Source organism: Mastomys coucha, unplaced genomic scaffold (assembly GCF_008632895.1).
Source record: "Mastomys coucha isolate ucsf_1 unplaced genomic scaffold, UCSF_Mcou_1 pScaffold18, whole genome shotgun sequence".
Taxonomy (NCBI): Eukaryota; Metazoa; Chordata; class Mammalia; order Rodentia; family Muridae; genus Mastomys; species Mastomys coucha.
The window spans coordinates 73,568,898-73,585,829 of record NW_022196900.1 but is presented as its reverse complement, the minus strand read 5'-3'; the positions used below and the strand labels follow the sequence as shown (position 1 = coordinate 73,585,829).

General features: G+C 43.1%; 1 protein-coding gene across 2 annotated transcripts in view; it reads left to right on the top strand.

Moving 5' to 3' along the window:
- The window catches only part of Nsun4 (NOP2/Sun RNA methyltransferase 4), a 24,775-nt gene extending 7,843 nt beyond the window's left edge, over window positions 1-16,932 (top strand). For both annotated transcript variants that reach the window (XM_031378259.1, XM_031378260.1), the window contains exons 3-6: window positions 3,033-3,187; window positions 7,856-8,016; window positions 12,614-12,738; window positions 14,394-16,932. In XM_031378259.1, the coding sequence (XP_031234119.1) occupies window positions 3,033-3,187; window positions 7,856-8,016; window positions 12,614-12,738; window positions 14,394-14,670 (718 nt within the window). In that variant the 3' untranslated portion in view covers window positions 14,671-16,932. The remainder of the gene's footprint in view (window positions 1-3,032; window positions 3,188-7,855; window positions 8,017-12,613; window positions 12,739-14,393) is intronic.

The following is a 16,932-nucleotide window of genomic DNA, read 5'->3' as shown; positions in this document are numbered from 1 at the left end:
CAGCCACTCCCCCATTACACTTTTTAAATACTTTTACTTATTTTATTTAAAGATTTATTTTTGTTTTTGTTTTTTGTTTTGTTTTGTTTTGAGACAGGTAGCCCTAGCTGTCCTGGAACTCACTCTGTAGACCAGGCTGGCCTGGAACTCAGAAATCCACCTGCCTCTGCCTCCCAAGTGCTGGGATTAAAAGTGTGCACCACCACTGCCTGGCTTAAAGATTTATTTTTAATCATGTGCATATGTGTGTGTCTGTGTGAGTAGATGCCACATATGTGTGGGTGCCAGCAGAAGCCAGAGGTCTCAGATCCCCTGTGGTCACAGGTGTGAGCCACCTGATATGGGTGCTAAGAATTGTACTTGAGTCCTCTAGAAGAACAGCATACATTCTTAAGCAATGAGCCACCTCCCTATCCCCAAATAAGGAGGAGTTAGTGTAATGGGGGAGTTAGTCCCAGTCTCTGATTTTTTTCTTCTTTCTCCCCACTACCTCACCCCCAGGGTTTATTTGTGTAGCCCTGGGTGTCCTGGAACTTCAGATCTGCCCGCCTCTGCTTCTCAAGTGCTGGGATTAAAGGCGTGCACCCTCATCCCCCAGGTTATTTTTTATTTTTATATATGAGTGTAGTATGCACCTCATGTGTGTGCATGACAGAGGAGGGCACCAGATCCCCTGAAATTAGAAGGTTGTGAGCCTCCATGTGGGTGCTGGGTGTTGGACTTGGGTGCCCTTGACTGCTGAACCATCTCTCCAGTCCTCCTTACTAATTTTTTTAAAGATTTATTTATTTATTTTATGTATTTTATGAGTACACGGTAGCTGTACAGATGGCCGTGAGCCATCATGTGGCTGCTGGGAATTGAACTCAGATCCTCTGCTTGCTCCTGCCCCTCTCACTCCATGTACTACACTATCTTCAGACACACCAGAAGAGGGCATCAGATCTCATCACGAGTGGTTGTGAGCCACCATGTGGTTGCTGGGATCCGAACTCAGGACCTTCGGAAAAGCAGTCAGTGCTCTTACCAGCCCACTAACTGTTTTTTGTTTTTTTTGTTTTTTTTTTTAAGATTTACGATATATACAGTGTTCTGCCTGAATGTTTGTATGCCTGCAGACCAGAAGAGGGCACCAAATCCCATTACAGATGGTTGTGAGCCACCATGTGGTTGCTAGGAATTGAACTCAGGACCTTTGGAAGAACAGTCAGAGCTCTTAACCTCTGAGCCATCTCTCCAGCCCCCTTCTCACTAATTCTTCAAGAAACTTTGGGGTTTTATTCTTTTGTACCTTACTCATCCTTTTCTCTTTTGCCTAGAATGTTGTTCCATTTTTTACCTAAAGAAGGCCTCTGATTTCTTCATCAGGCCCAGCTCAGGTAGCCCCAGTGCATATAGTTGATGACCATTCCTTGTGAACCAAAAAAGTACTTTGTATCTTAAGGTGTAACCCGATAAAATTGAGTTCCTGCTATGCGCCAGGCATGGTTTCAGATCTTGGGAAATAGTCTGGGGAACAGAAACCTTTGCCCTCCCAGAGTTATATTCTAATATGGGAAAATCAAGGAAACACATGCACACACACACACACACACACACACACACACACACACACTTAAAGTGAGGAACAGTGCTTTAAAGAAAAATAGTGGGGGCTGGAGAGATGGCTCAGTGACTGACTGCTCTTCCAAAGGTCCTGAGTTCAAATCCCAGCAACTACATGGTGGCTCACAACCATTTGTAATGAGATCTGATGCCCTCTTCTGGTGCATCTGAAGACAGCTACAGTATACTTACGTATAATAAATAAATAAATCTTTAAAAAAAAAAGAAAAAATAGTGCAGCTGGAGATAGAAGGGATAAGAAAGAGGCTGTTATTTTAGACAGACTAGGCAGGCACTGCCAGTGGTTCTGAAGAGGTCACTTTGAGGCAATGCCTGACAGAAGGATACACATCAGGGATATTTAAAAGAAAAGTATTAGACCAAAAGGCATAGGAATTGAAAGGCCTGAGGAGTGTGCATGACCCAATGAAGGAATAGCAAGGTGGCTAGCAAGGCTAGTTCAGAGTAAATTGATCTGTTTTCAAAAGGATCACTCAAAGTTGGGGATGTAGCTTAATTGGTAGAATGTTTACTGAGCATTGCACAAGCCAGGTGTAGTGGCACAAACCTATAATTCCACAGTTCATCAGTGGAGCAGGAGGATATGAACGTCATTGTCATTCTCAGCTTTATAGCAAGCTTGAGCCCAGCCTGGGATACATGAGACCTTCATCTTGTTTTTTAAAAGAGTTACTGTGGATACTATATAGATGAATGAATGAGTACTGTGGATACTGTCTAGATGGATGAATGAGTACTGTGGGTACTGTATAGATGGATGAATGAGTACTGTGGATACTGTATAGATGGATAAATGAGTACTGTGGATACTGTCTAGATGGGTGAATGAGTACTGTGGATACTGTATAGATGGGTGAATGAGTACTGTGGGTACTGTATAGATGGATAAACGAGTACTGTGGATACTGTATAGATGGATAAACGAGTACTGTGGATACTGTATAGATGGATGAATGAGTACTGTGGATATGGTATAGATGGATAAATGAGTACTGTGGATACGGTATAGATGGATAAACGAGTACTGTGGATACTGTATAGATGGATGAATGAGTACTGTGGATACTGTATAGATGGATAAACGAGTACTGTGGATACTGTATAGATGGATGAATGAGTACTGTGGATACGGTATAGATGGATAAATGAGTACTGTGGATACGGTATAGATGGATAAATGAGTACTGTGGATATTGTATAGATGGGTGAATGAGTACTGTGGATACGGTATAGATGGATAAATGAGTACTGTGGATATGGTATAGATGGACGAATGAGTACTGTGGATACGGTATAGATGGATGAGTGTCTGAGAAATAATTTACTGAGTGGAGTGCATTGACCCTGAAGGGCATGTACTTGCTCACCTTGGCTCCTGGTAAGTGTGATGGTCTTCTCTCTTCCAGACTTGGCAGCCTGGGTCTCATGGACTACTACCTGATGGATGCTGCCTCCTTGCTACCTGTCCTGGCTCTTGGTCTGCAGCATGGAGACATTGTGCTTGACCTGTGTGCCGCTCCTGGGGGAAAAACACTGGCATTACTTCAGACGGGCTGTTGCCGTAAGTCAGTGGCATGGTATCTTGGGCAGGCAAGGATCCCCACTTCACCTAGGAGGGCACACTGAATGTCATAAATTTAGTCCCAAGGTCAGGGGGTAGTAATATTGACTAAATTTACTGTCAGTTGGTCAAGAAAAATGGCTGGTGAAGGCTTCTGTAGGCAGATGAAATCCGGGCTCTGATAAATCCACCACATGATCCTCTCACACTTTTGTATTTGCTAATTTGTCTCTAAGGTAAAGTCTCACTTCTTTGTATTGCCAACCACTTATTTTTAGCTTTATATGTCACTCGTAAGCTTTCTTTTTTTTTTAAAGATTTATTTATTTATTTTATGTATATGAGTACACACTGTAGCAGTACAGATAGTTGTGAGCCTTCACCTGGTTGTTGGGAATTGACTTTTAGGACCTCTGCTCACTCCAGTAGACCCTGCTCACTCTGGCCCAAAGATTTTTTTTTTTCTTTTTTTTTGGTTTTTCGAGACAGTGGTCCAAAGATTTTATTTATTATTATAAATAATATAAATATTATTGCAAAGTTTGAGTTAGCGCCTAGCCTCTTGTTAGTAAATTGCTTTCAGCCTTCTGGAAGCTGAAAAAGATGTATACTGTAGCTGTCTTCAGACATACCAGAAGAGGGCATCAGATCTCATTTCAGGTGGTTGCAGGGATTTGAACTCAGGACCTTTAGAAAGGCAGTTGGTGCTCTTACCCGCTGAGCCATCTCACCTTCCAGCACACCTGCTACCTTTGCTCATGTTACCTGTCTCTCTTTAGCATCCCCCATCCCACCCCAGCTGTGTTACCTAAATCCTTTCAGCTCTGGAGCCTCAGTTCAAGTGTGCTGCCTGCAGGATGCATTCTCTTGTAGCTGCTACTGGCTTGTTCAGAATGACTCCTTCCTATGCACCCACACCATGAACATCACCCGTTAGCACATTAGCATTGTTAACCTTTCCTCAGGGCATTAATGGATATGAGTGTCTTCTCCTTCCTCAAGATTATGAATTCCATTCTGGGTGGTGGTGGCAGCGCATGCCTTTAGTCCCAGCATTTGGGAGGCAGAGGCAGGTGGGTCTACTTGAGTTTGAGGCTAGCCTGGTCTACAGAGTGAATAAGCCCAGGACAGCCAGGGCTACACAGAGAAACCCTGACTTGAAAAACAAAAATAAAAATTCCAAATTCCTTGGGAACAGGCTGAAGATTCTTCGTGTGTTTTGGTGTCATAGGCAACCCTGGCACTCGTAGCTGCTCCCTCTAGCCAGCCTTTGGCCAGCAGCACCCTTCCTTAAAGTAGAACTTACCAGGCTGGAGAGGGCTCAGTCCTTAAGAACACTGACTGCTCTTCCCCAGGTCCCGAGTTCACTTCCTAGCAACCACATGGTGGCTCACAACCATCTCTAATGGGATCGATGCCCTTTTCTGGTGTGTCTGAAGAGAGAGACAGATAAATCTTTTTGTTTGCTTGTTTGGTTTTGGTTTTGGTTTTTGACAGAGAAATCTTTAAAAAAAAAAAATACAGAAGTTACCTTTTCCTTGAGTCCTGAGAAATAGGCACATGTGATTTTCACATCCGATGTAGAGCTTATGGGCTTCTCCCGCCACATGCTTGCGCCTTTCTGATCGGTGTCAACCTTCTATTCTTGTTACTCCGAAGCTGGCTTGCCCAGTTTGAGTTAGCTCCTAGCCTCTTGTCAGTAAATTTGGCACAAGTTTAGCAAGTGAGTCATGAGCGTGAGAGCCCATCCTGGGTGCTGTGCTGCGCTGTGTGAGACTCCCATTAGAAGGGAGAGGAGAGAGACCAGCAAGGGGGAAGTGTTTCCAAGGTGCACTACACTAGCAGCATTACTTGTTCATCCCAGGTACTCACCCAAGTGACTGGCTTCTTGGCCGCAGAACACAGGTTGGGTCACAGGGTGTCAGGGCAAGCATGGAGCTTCTGGTTTACTTTGGTAAGTCTCACAAATGTTGGACACAGAAGCAGAACTGGAAACTACCCTTTCTTTCTCAGTTTGTTTCCTCCTGAAAATTCCTTTAGAACAGAGTGTCTGATCTTTTTAAATGTTGAGTGCCGTCAGAAATTGGGACGTTTCTTATGGGGACACTAAAGCTCTTCCTAGTAGCAACCTCCATCTCGTCAGTACAGTTGCCTTGTGCTGCTCCTTGCCTCTGAGGCTGGTGCCGCCTGTCCTTTAGCATCAAGCCTTTGTTTTTGTTTTTTGTTGTTGTTGCTGCTTATTTTTCTCCAAGACAGGGATCCTTTGTGTAGCCCTGGCTGTCCTAGAACTTTCTCTGAAGACCAGGTTAGCCTTGAACTCACTTTTTTTTTAATGATTTATTTATTTATTGTATGTATATGAGTACACCATTGCTCTCTTCAGACATATCAGAAGAGGGCATCAGACCCCATTAGAGATGGTTGTGAGCCACCATGTGGTTGCTGGGCATTGAACTCAGGACCTGGAAGAGCAGTCGGTGCTCTTAACCACTGAGCCATCTCTCCAGCCCGAGAGTCCCGTTTTCTTAGCCCTGACTTCAGGCTTTTGATCCTCCTACCTCAGCCTCCCAGGTGCTGACGTTATAGGTATATGCCTCTAGGCCTGCCTTAACATCAATCTTACAGGAACACTTTTCATATAGCAGAACTAAAACCAACTAGATATTTCTTAAACTCCTGTCTGTCAGAGAGAGGGTGGGGGCTGGAGAGATGGTTCAGCAGTTATGAACCCCTGGTTCCCAGCACCCACACCAGGCAGCTTGTAATGGCCTGTAACTTCAACTCCATGGGATCTGATGAAGGCCCTCTTCTGGCCTCCTCAAGCATGCATACAGGCATACATTTACATAGATGTATGTAGACTTAAATTTAAAAAAATAAATAAGAAAATGTAAAGTAGTACGTTATTAGTTTTGGTTTTATACAAAAGAAAACTAAGTGGCTAAACTTCTAAGATTTTAGACATACCTCTCACACATGCGATGCTTGTCTAAAAAGCTTTCAGGATCCAGGAAGCCAAGGGATGGGTGTGGAGTCTCCGCAGTCATCAGGGACTGACACTGGTTTTTACTTCTGCTCCTTGTTTTAGTTTAGGCATCATTTTTAGAATCAATATTGTGGTACATGATAGCTGCTAGAACGTCAGCCAGCCCATTTGATTCTGAGGAGGAAGGAAAGGATTGTTAGCCTTCTAGACACATTTTCCCAGAGGTTTCACATGGTATTTGAGTCTACAATTCATTAGCCAAACCTTATAATTTAGTTATACTTAGTTGTAAAAGAATGCTAGGAGGGCTGGAGAGATGGCTTAGAGCACTGACTGCTCTTCCAGAGGAAAGGTATACAGTGCCCTCTGTAGATAGAGTTGGGGTTCTGTTATTAAGGAGTAAGATAATAGTAAATTCTGGATGAGTAATCTATAGTATCTACTGAAGACCAAGAGAGACATGTCCTGTTTTCCAACTTGACACAAGCTAGAGTTATCTGGGAAGAGGAACCTCAACTGAGAAAAGGTCTCCATCCAAACTGCCTGTAGGCCGGAGAGGCGCCTCAGCAGTTATGGAGCAGTTATTGTTATGGGGGGCGGTCCAGCCCTCTGTGGGTTCTAGCCCTGGGCAGGGCCCTCTCTGGGTTCTACTCCCGGGCAGGTGGCCCTGGAGTATAGAAGGAAGCAAACCGACCAACCGACCGACCGACTGGCAGGTAAGCAGTTCCTACATGGTCTCTGCTTCAGTTTCTGCCTTCAGGTTTTTGCCTTGACTTCCTGCTCTGACTTTCCTCCATGAAGAACTATAAACAGGAAACTGAAACAAATCATTTCCTCTTCAAGTTGCTTTTGGCCATGATATTTATCACATCAATAGAAACCCAACTAAGACACAAGTGTTTCAAAGAGGTTGGGTTGCACACCCAATCTGGTAGTCCCAGCTACTCAGGAGGCTGAAACTGAATTGCTTCAGAAGTTCAAGGACAGTCTAGGCACTATAGGAATCAAAAACAAAACAAAACAAAACAACAGCAAGAAATTGGCATGGCTAGTGTATGCCTGAAATCTAGCATTGAGGCAGGATGATCTCAAGTTCACAGCTAGGCTAGGCTAGAGAATAAGACCCTGACACAGCATTGTAAAACTCGGCCAACTCCATTGTTGAAGTTCCAGGGACTAAACTCCAATTCCAGAAGGAAAACCACAAAGTCCACTTGAGCAAACATCCTATGGCAACCCCCCACCCCCAGCAACGGCATGTCAGGCTACAACAGGGTCAAGGTACAGATAACCGACGACATCCTGCAGAGAATAGATAACCTAGCCATCCTGTTTGTTAGGTGGTTTTGCCCCTGTGTTTGATTCCTAGCAGATTATGCCAAAAATGCAGTTTTTAAAATATCAACTTGCTGGCCTGTATGGAAATTCCCCAAACTTGCTGTAACTATAATAAATACCCTACATCCCTAGACTCTATTCACTTTTCCTGTCTGTAGATATTTGTCTTTGTGACCTCTACTCCAGGGGGACTGATTTGGCACCACATATATTTCAAGTATCCCTGCCCCTGGGGTCTTTGTTGACTGGGTTTATCTAAGAATTGGTTTTATTTTCCATTAACTCCTTTTGTTGGTGTGATGCTATGTTGAGTTAGAGCCTCTGAAGACTCTTTATTTCCACAGGTAATCTAGCTGCCAACGACCTCTCCACTTCCCGAACAGGCAGACTACAGAAGGTCCTTCACAGTTATGTGCCTCAAGATATTAGGAAAGGGAACCAAGTTCGAGTAACCTCATGGGATGGCAGGAAGTGGGGAGAACTGGAGGGGGACACCTATGATAGGGTAAGTGACCTCTGACTCTGTGCTCTGGCCTCTGATACCAGGGGTTTGAGTGTGTGCGGCTGGTTTTGGACCTAGACAGTTCTCCATGAATGATTTGGAGAAAGAGCCATTTGCAGAGTTCAGCTTAGATGACTCACCACTGTTTTCATTAGAAATAGTTGGCAGCAAAAAGAATTTGAACCTAACTGAGTGTGGAAAAAGTTATTAGGCATATTTTATTTCTGAAGTCACTTGGTTTCTTGGAACCCCTTGCAATGATGAGTATGAATGAGAACATTTTATTTCTGAATATTAATATAGCACATGGTACAAAATTCAGGAGGTAGAAGAGAATGCCCATTGGAAAATAACTTCCTTTTTAGACCTGTACACAGCCATCTTCTTCCTCTTCCTGCAGATCCCTATTTTTATTTTTTATAGTCTGTGTAATTTGTATATGAAAATATAGATTTGTGAGTTTCTTAATAGAAATGGCAGCACGTGGTATTCATTCTGACATCTGTGACTTTTTAGTTAATTAAAATATCCTCAGGTATAGTCTTTACTTTTATGCATTTGAAATAAAATTGCTGGTTAATGGTTTCTATCAGTTAGGATTTTGACAGGGTTTGAGAAATGCTTTTGACGTTTGGCCAATCTTGCTTTCTCTGGCAATGAGCACATTTTCTCTATCCCATTAGTATTGCTTCTTTTTTTTTTTTAAGATTTATTATATATATAATATATGTATATATATATATGTATATACATTATACATATATACACACACATACACACACACACTGTAACTGTCTTCAGACACACCAGAAGAGGGCATCAGATTCCATTACAGATGGCCACCATGTGGTTGATGGGAATTGAACTCAAAACCTCTGGAAGAGCAGCCTATGTTCTTAGCTGCTGAGCCAATTCTCCAGACCTGTTGGTCAGTTTCTTTTTTTTTCCCCCTGAGACAAGGTTTCTCTGTATAGCCCTGGCTGGCCTCGAACTCAGAAATCCGCCTCTCTCTGCCTCCCAAGTGCTGGGATTAAAGACGTGTTCCACCACTGCCCAGCAGATTTATTTATTTTTATGTGTATGATTGTTTAGCCTTCGTGTATGTGTATACCACATGTGTGCCTGGTGCCCTCAGGTTAGAAGAGGGAGTCAGGTTCCCTGGAACTGGAATTACAAGCAATTGTAAACCACTATTTGGATGCTGGGTGTTGGACCTGGCTTCTCTACAAAAACAAGTTCTTAACCACTGAGCAATCTCTCCAGTCCCTAGTTATTTTCTTTTAGTTAGCATACTACAAAATCACTTATTTAAAACATGATTTATGATCACTATGTATTGTACATGTGTATAAAATGGACAAAATATACAGTCAGGCAATGGACCCTTTAATCCCAGCACTCAAGGAGGCAGAGGGAAGCAGATTTCTGAGTTTGCGGTCTGCCTGGTGTACAGAGTAAATTCAAAGACAGCCAGGGTTACACAGAGAAACCTTGTCTTTGAAAACCAAAATTAAAAAAAAAAAATGTGTAGAGTGCATGGCATGTGGGTGAGGGCTAGTGCTTTAGATTCAGGCTGCTTGGACGGGGTCCTGGCTTCATGACTTGCCAGCTGGAAGGTTTTTGTGAGTTAAACTTTGAATTGTGTTTAACTTCTTCAGTGTGGTAGATTGTAGTGCCCATTCCATAGGTGGTTAACTAAGAAGGCCTTTGCAGTTTCAGACTACAACAAGTATCCAATATTGTTATTGTTGTCAGATTCCTCTTTTTTTTTTTTTCGAGGCAGGGTTTCTCTGTGTAGCCCTGGCTTCTCTGGAACTCACTCTGTAGACCAGGCTGGCCTCAAACTCAGAAATCCGCCTGCCTCTGCCTCCCAAGTGCTGGGATTAAAGGCATGCGCCACCACTGCCCAGCTTCCTCATCATTTTCTGTTCACTGAATTTAGCTATGCCTTGTGGAGCAATAGAGAATGAATTCCCTCCCAGTTTACTTGAGAGCGCTTCAGGCATTTGAAATAGCTTTGGTGCTTGAAGATATCTTCACTAATTTATTTATTGAAGAAATAGTAGTGTGCAATCTCCTATGTGCAAAGGATGTGCTAGCCACTTTAGATGCAGAGGAGAGTGCTATCTCAGGCCTGACAGACCTGAGAACCCCATTCTGCTTCAGTCATATTTGCCCATAAGTTGGAGAGTTCGGCACTCTGTATGTTCATAACAGCCACTCCTCCCTTCCATTCACAGGCCTCCTTCATCCCTCCCTTCATCCTTCCCTTCCCAAGTTAAAGTTTATTTCCAATAATAAAATGTTTATTTGAACATGTTTTTCTCCATGTTTTTTCATGGGGGAATCCAAAAGCACACTGGAGGCTGAGATGAGCTAATGTACCATCCTGGCATATGACTGGTAACCACACATTGGACCATGCCTGCTGTAGCAATGCCTGTGCCATAGCTGATGTTGAATAGCTCCTGCCCTGGATGAGGCCAACAGCTTTCACAGCTGACACTGATAAGCAGTACCTGGGATATACTGGTACCAAAATAAAGGTCTACTTGCCACTGTCTAGTCTCCTTGAAATCTGTTCATGTGCATGAGGACTCAGGACCCCAACACCCATGAGTCCACTCATTCGATCTGAGTCCAGCCACCTTCTATAGATTGTAAGAATTTCCAGAGCTTTCTCTTTCCCTGCCCTCTGCCCCACTTTCTTTTTAGACAGGGTTTCATGTAGCTTAAGCTGGCCTTAAACAAGCTTTTATAGCAAAGGATGACCTTGAACTTTGCATCCTCCAATATCCTCCTGCCTCTACCTCCTGATGCTAGAACTACAGTGGGCACTACCATGTCCTGTTCCTTTTTCTTTCTTTCTTTCTTTTTTTAAATTTTTAAAAAAGATTTATTTATTTATTTATTATATGTAAGTACACTGTAGCTGTCTTCAGAGACACCAGAAGAGGGCATCAGATCTCATTGCAGATGGTTGTGAGCTACCATGTGGTTGCTGGCATTTGAACTTAGGACTTTCTGAAGATCAGTCACTGCTCTTAACCACTGAGCCATCTCTCCAGTCCCTCCTTTTTCTTACTATGCATATACTGTGTTAGTTCACCAAAGATTATATCAATATTGAAAACTGGGCGGGTTTTTTGCTTTTTGTTTTGGTTTTAGGTTGTTCAAGTCAGGGTTTCTTTATGTTGCCCTGGCTATCCTGGAACTAGCTCTGTAAACTGGGCCATTTTCAAACTCAGATCTACCTGCCTCTGCTTCCTGAGTGCTGGGATTTAAAGGTGTGTGGCACCACCACCTGCAAAAATTAGGTATTTTTAATTTACTTCTACTTTGCCAAAAATATCTTTCCAAAGATTATTTTACCTTTTCAAATATACATATAGGGATATTTAAAATATTCGTTTAGTCGGGCAGTGGTGGCATATGCCTTTAGTCTCAAAGTGAGTTCCAGGACAGCCAGGGCTACACAGAGAAACCCTGTCTTGAAAAATCAAAAACAAACAACATTTTTTTTGTCTGTCTCAAGTGCCTAGTATAGAAAAGGCTGCTGGTAAATTAATGATTTTGTATTTCTCACTTTAAAATATTTAAATATTGGAAACCAGATGTGGTGGTACATAACTGTAATCCTTTGAGAGCTGAGGCAGGAGAATTGTGAGTTCAAGGCCAGCCTTTGCTATGTTGTGTGTGTGCACACGTGTGAGAGAGAGAGAGAGAGAGAAAGAGAGAAAAAGAGAGAGAGAAAGAGAGAGAGGAGAGAGGAAGCAAGCAAGCAAGCGAGCGTGTATGTGTGTTGGTGGCCACACCTTCGGATTTCTTCAGAACTGGAGTTCCAGGTAAACCATCTGATGGGATGTGACTTAGCTGCAGGAGCTCTTGACTCTGAACCATCTTTTCAGTCCCTCTGCCCTTTTTTCTTTTAAAACAGCACTGATGATTGAACCTAGGGCCTTGCACTCTGACATTGTTTTAAGATAATTTTGAATTCTGATTGTTTTATTATGTAACATGTAAATTGAGTGTTTATCATGTATATATTGGAAGTACTAAGATTTTTTTTCCTAGGTTGATATCAGATATGTAATTACAATTATTTATATGCAGCTTTTGTTTTGAAACAGGGTCTTATGAAATCTAGGTTGGCCTCAGACTCACTCTGTAAGCCAAGGCTGGCTATGACTCCTGATTCTCCTGCCTCCACCTCTCAAGTACTGGAATGCTACATGTGTACTACCATGCATACATTTTAATTTAATTTAATTTTACTTTTTGAGACAGGATCTTACCCTGTGCCCGTGGCTGGTCTGGAAAACCAGAGATTAGGTTACTTTCAAATTTGTAGCAGTCCTCTTGCCTCTGCCTCTGCTTTTTGATCAACCATGAATATTTCTAAATATACCATTTTTCTCTCTCACTATACAGTTCTCTATCAGGTTAAAATGAGAATCCTTGTGAAGTACTCTGCAATGGAGGGATGGGTAGAAGGAGCATCTCCACTGAACTTTGCCATCTGGGGGCCTAAACCGCTCTGACCGAAGTCAGAAGAGCCTAGAAGGAGCTTTAATTCTTTATCTTTTAACATTCTGGGCAGGTGTTAGTAGATGTGCCATGTACCACAGACCGCCACTCCCTTCATGAGGAAGAGAACAACATCTTTCAGCGGTCAAGGAAGAAGGAACGACAGATGTTGCCTGTGCTGCAGGTGCAGCTTCTTGCGTGAGTGACATAATTACAAAATCTCATACTTTAGGGTCCTAGTCACCTGGGATCCTAGCTGGGGGACTGGAAGCCAAGGCCATCACATGTAAGAATCTTGGCTGGAGATTTGCCTGGAGGCAGTAGGATGTGTCCCATCCCATTTTGTATTTCTCACTTTAAAATATTTAAATATTGGAAACCAGATGTGGTGGTACATAACTGTAATCCCTTGAGAGCTGAGGCAGGAGAATTATGAGTTCAAGGCCAGCCTTTGCTATGTTGTGTGTGCGCACACGTGTGAGAGAGAGAGGGTCATGGGTTGGTTCTTTCTAGAATAATAACTACTCTACTTCATCATTTTACCCCCAGTGCCAGTGACTTGCACATTTTTGAAAAGCAGATTCTGTCAGTTATCCTTAGATATTTGAGAAGCTGAGGCAAGAAAATAGCTTGAGCCTAGGAGTCTGGGTTATCCTAGTGCTAACCTGGGCAATATAGTGAGACCCTATCTTAGAGGAAAAAAAAAAAAGGAGACTAGAGAAATAGCTCAGTAGTTAAGAGCACTATTTGCTCTTGCAGAGGACCAGGTCTGGTTCTCAGCACCCACATGGCTTCTCACAACAATCTGTAACTCCACTACCAGGGGATCTGATGCCTCTTCTGACCTCCATGGGCTCCTGTACACATATGATACATATCCATACATTCAGGCACACATATACACATAATATAAAATAAGTAATAAATAGTTTCTTAAATAAAAAATATTACATTTATTTATTTAAAAAAGAACCCAGGCATGGTGCCTGCATTTATATAGGGGAAACCCAAAGACACATCCTTTGTTTCAGTTGGATTATGTTGCTTTTTCTGGTATATGCTTTATTTTAACCTGAGTTTGCGAGGCAGACACAGAAGGATCTCTGATTTTGAGGCCAGCCTGGACTACATTGTGAGTTCCAGGACAGCCAGGGCTACATAGTGAGACCTTAGGGGGTGAGCATGGGATAGAAAAAGAGAAAGGAGAAAGAGAAAAGGATGAAAGAAACAGGAGAGAAAAGGGAAGGGGCTTAGGGGCCAGGGATCTGTATGACTGAGGAGAGAATTCAATTGATAGCCATCATTAGGATTTAGTTTATAACTAGAATCAGGTTTCAAAGGGTCATCCTTTCTTTTTATTATTTATAATTATGTGTATGCATATGTGTCTTCATGTACGTATGTGCACACTCATATAGATGCCCATGGAGGCCAAAGATTTTGGAGCCCCCTGGACTTGGAGTTATAGGAAGTTTTGACATGGGTTCTGGGTACTGAACTTCTGTCCTCTACAGGAGCAGTATGCGCTCTTAATTGCTGAGCCATCTCTCCGGTCCCATCAAAGGATTCTTTGAATGAGGGTTTGTAGAGCTGGGTGTAGTGGTACGTGCTTATAATCCCAACACTTGGAAGACTGAAGCGGGAAGATGGCAACTTGGAGGCTACTCTGTGCTATATAACAGGGTCATAGCTCACAAAGTAAAGACAAAAGCAAGAACCAAGCAAACATACAACAAGGCTCCTAGAGGAAGGCCTTGTCTTCTGTAGACCACCCTACCCGTGATCCTAGCCCCGTTATCGCTCTTACCCTTCTGAGAGGTATACTAGTTATTGCTTTCTTTTCTTGTTTTCAGGGCTGGACTCCTTGCCACCAAACCAGGAGGTTACGTTGTCTATTCCACTTGCTCACTGTCACACTTACAGAATGAGTATGTGGTACAAGGTGCCATTGAGCTTCTGGCTAATCAATACAACATCAAGGTTCAAGTGGAAGACCTATCTCATTTCCGAATGTTTTTCATGGACACATTCTGTTTCTTCCCATCCTGCCAGGTTGGAGAGCTGGTGATACCAAACCTCATGGCCAATTTTGGACCTATGTACTTCTGCAAATTGCATAGGTTGCCATAGTGTCACCCTGTCCCTAAAGTAGGAAGGTGATGACTCCGTTGGAGGCATTGAAACTGAGGCTGGTGGCAGATGAATCCCAAGGCCTGTTTCTATCTATTACATGTAAACAGCAGGAAGTAGGGACTGCTGCCCAGCTATGGATTATCAGCAGGTTTCTAACTCATACTGTCACTTCTATCTCTTAGCCTCTACTAAGGCCCCTGCTCCATTAGGGATTAAGACAGAATCCGTGAATAAGCCCATAATTTAAGTTGTAAACTCAGGAAGAAACATTTAGCCAATAAAATTGCTGAAGTGCTCTAAGGGTGGCCTGCAGTTGGGGACATCACATCAGTCTAAGTTCTGTTATGTTTATGTGTCAGCTGAAGCTGCCAAGCACTCTCTCCAAAGTGCCCAAACCAGGCCTCCAGACCTCCCACACTGGTGTGTTCCATATAATCAGCCCACAGGCCCACCAGCCTCCCCAAGTGTCCCCAGATGGCACATGGTCTAATTTAAGGACTAAGTAACTGAAGCGCTTGAGCCTGTGGCTGAGATCCTCACAGAGAGGAAGCTTTCCTAAGCTGAGTGCTTCTGGCTCTCCTTCAGATGCGGCTGCAAAAGGTGCTTCTGCTCTTCTGTGCTGCTGCCTTTATTTCTTCATATAGCAGCAAGTGCTCTGGGAATCCCTGTATGACAGCTGTGGAGCTGTCAGATAACTAGACTATGGGATAGTTGCCTTTCCTCGCCTTCAGAACGGCAACCTACTTCTTTTCGCTCTCCAAGTACTTAGGAATTTCCTGACATTTTATTTCAAATGTCTTGTTATGTCTAGTCTGTGGGCCAGTTCTGGCGCTTGCTTTGGCTCATCTCCAAATTCTTCAGAGTTCTTCCATGTAACAGGGCTTTACCTCACACACAGTGTTTTGTGGTGACCTTCTATAAGGTGCTGACTTACATGCTGATCGTTCTGTAACACTTGTCAGAACAAAGCAACTTTTAGTGCCAGAAGATAGTAAACATTGCTTATGGTCAACTGTGTTTGTATGTGTGTGCGTACCTTGTCAATAATTTGAATATTTCTTGGCTTTCCCCACTTTCTTTATTCCTCCTTTATTGCCGTTCTTTTCATCTTTCATGCCTCCCCTGTTAATCCGTATTTGAGTGTTAGAAGTATCCCCTGAGAAGGACGCTAGCAAAGGTTAAGACATCTCCTGTCTTGAGGTCTGTATTATAACTGAGGGCCCTGGAAGGCCTTCCAGACTTTAAGTCAACTGAAGGTAATAAGATAGAAGTACAGGAAACTTGGCTGACATCTGAATAGGACCCTCACCAGCCTCTGTTCATGCCTGCTGTTTACTCTGTACTTAGTATTGCTGAAGCTGAGAGACCTTTAGTGCCTGAGTTTCTGCCTCTTGGCTATCCATCTGATGTTAAGCAGTAATCACTGAGGAGGAGAGGGTCTGCTGGCCCGTGCATCATGGTAATTGACTGACAAATTAGGTAGGAAAAACAGAGGACAACTGTATTAGGCAGGGTTTTTTAGATGAACGGAACCAAGAGCATATGTATGCATGCACACACACACAAGTATACATGCACATATGTGCATGTGTTATAAGGGGGATTTATTGGAGTGGAAAGAGGCAGAGTAGCCCACCAATGCCCGTCTGCACACTGAAGAGGCAGAGAACGAGGTTCCCGAGAATGTCCGAGAAGTTTTGATCCAACACTGAAGTTTGGAAGCTTCCTGGAAAGTTGCTGCTATTGAATCAGTGTTGAGGAACTGAAGAATTGGTCTGATGTTTGGTGGGCAGCAATGGCAGTAGGAGGTATCACTTGGAGCAGAAAGAGTCTTGCTGGTTGGAGGGTTCCCTTCCCCTACTTACCTTCATCAAAAGGGCAGTTTGCCCTTTTGAGGGTCCCACTCATATTCAGGATGGATCCTTTCCTCCCTAGCCACTGTCCCATGTGCCAATCCTCCTGAAACATCCCTAGAGGCGTACAGATGTGTTTCACTAGTCTGATGCATCTTTTAATCCAGTCATATTAATAACTCAGAGCAACTATCACAACAACTTTGGAAAATGGTTTGTCTCCTGTAATTGAACATACCCTGCCCTCTAACTCAGTTACTACAGTGCTAAGGATAAACTCAAGGGAAACTCATACATATATCCCAGTGCACTTCTGAAGGATGTTCATACAGGCCTGCTTACAAGCAAAGCCCAGGCACAGTCCACAGGTCACTGCACAAGAAAGTGGATGAATAAACTGGATATT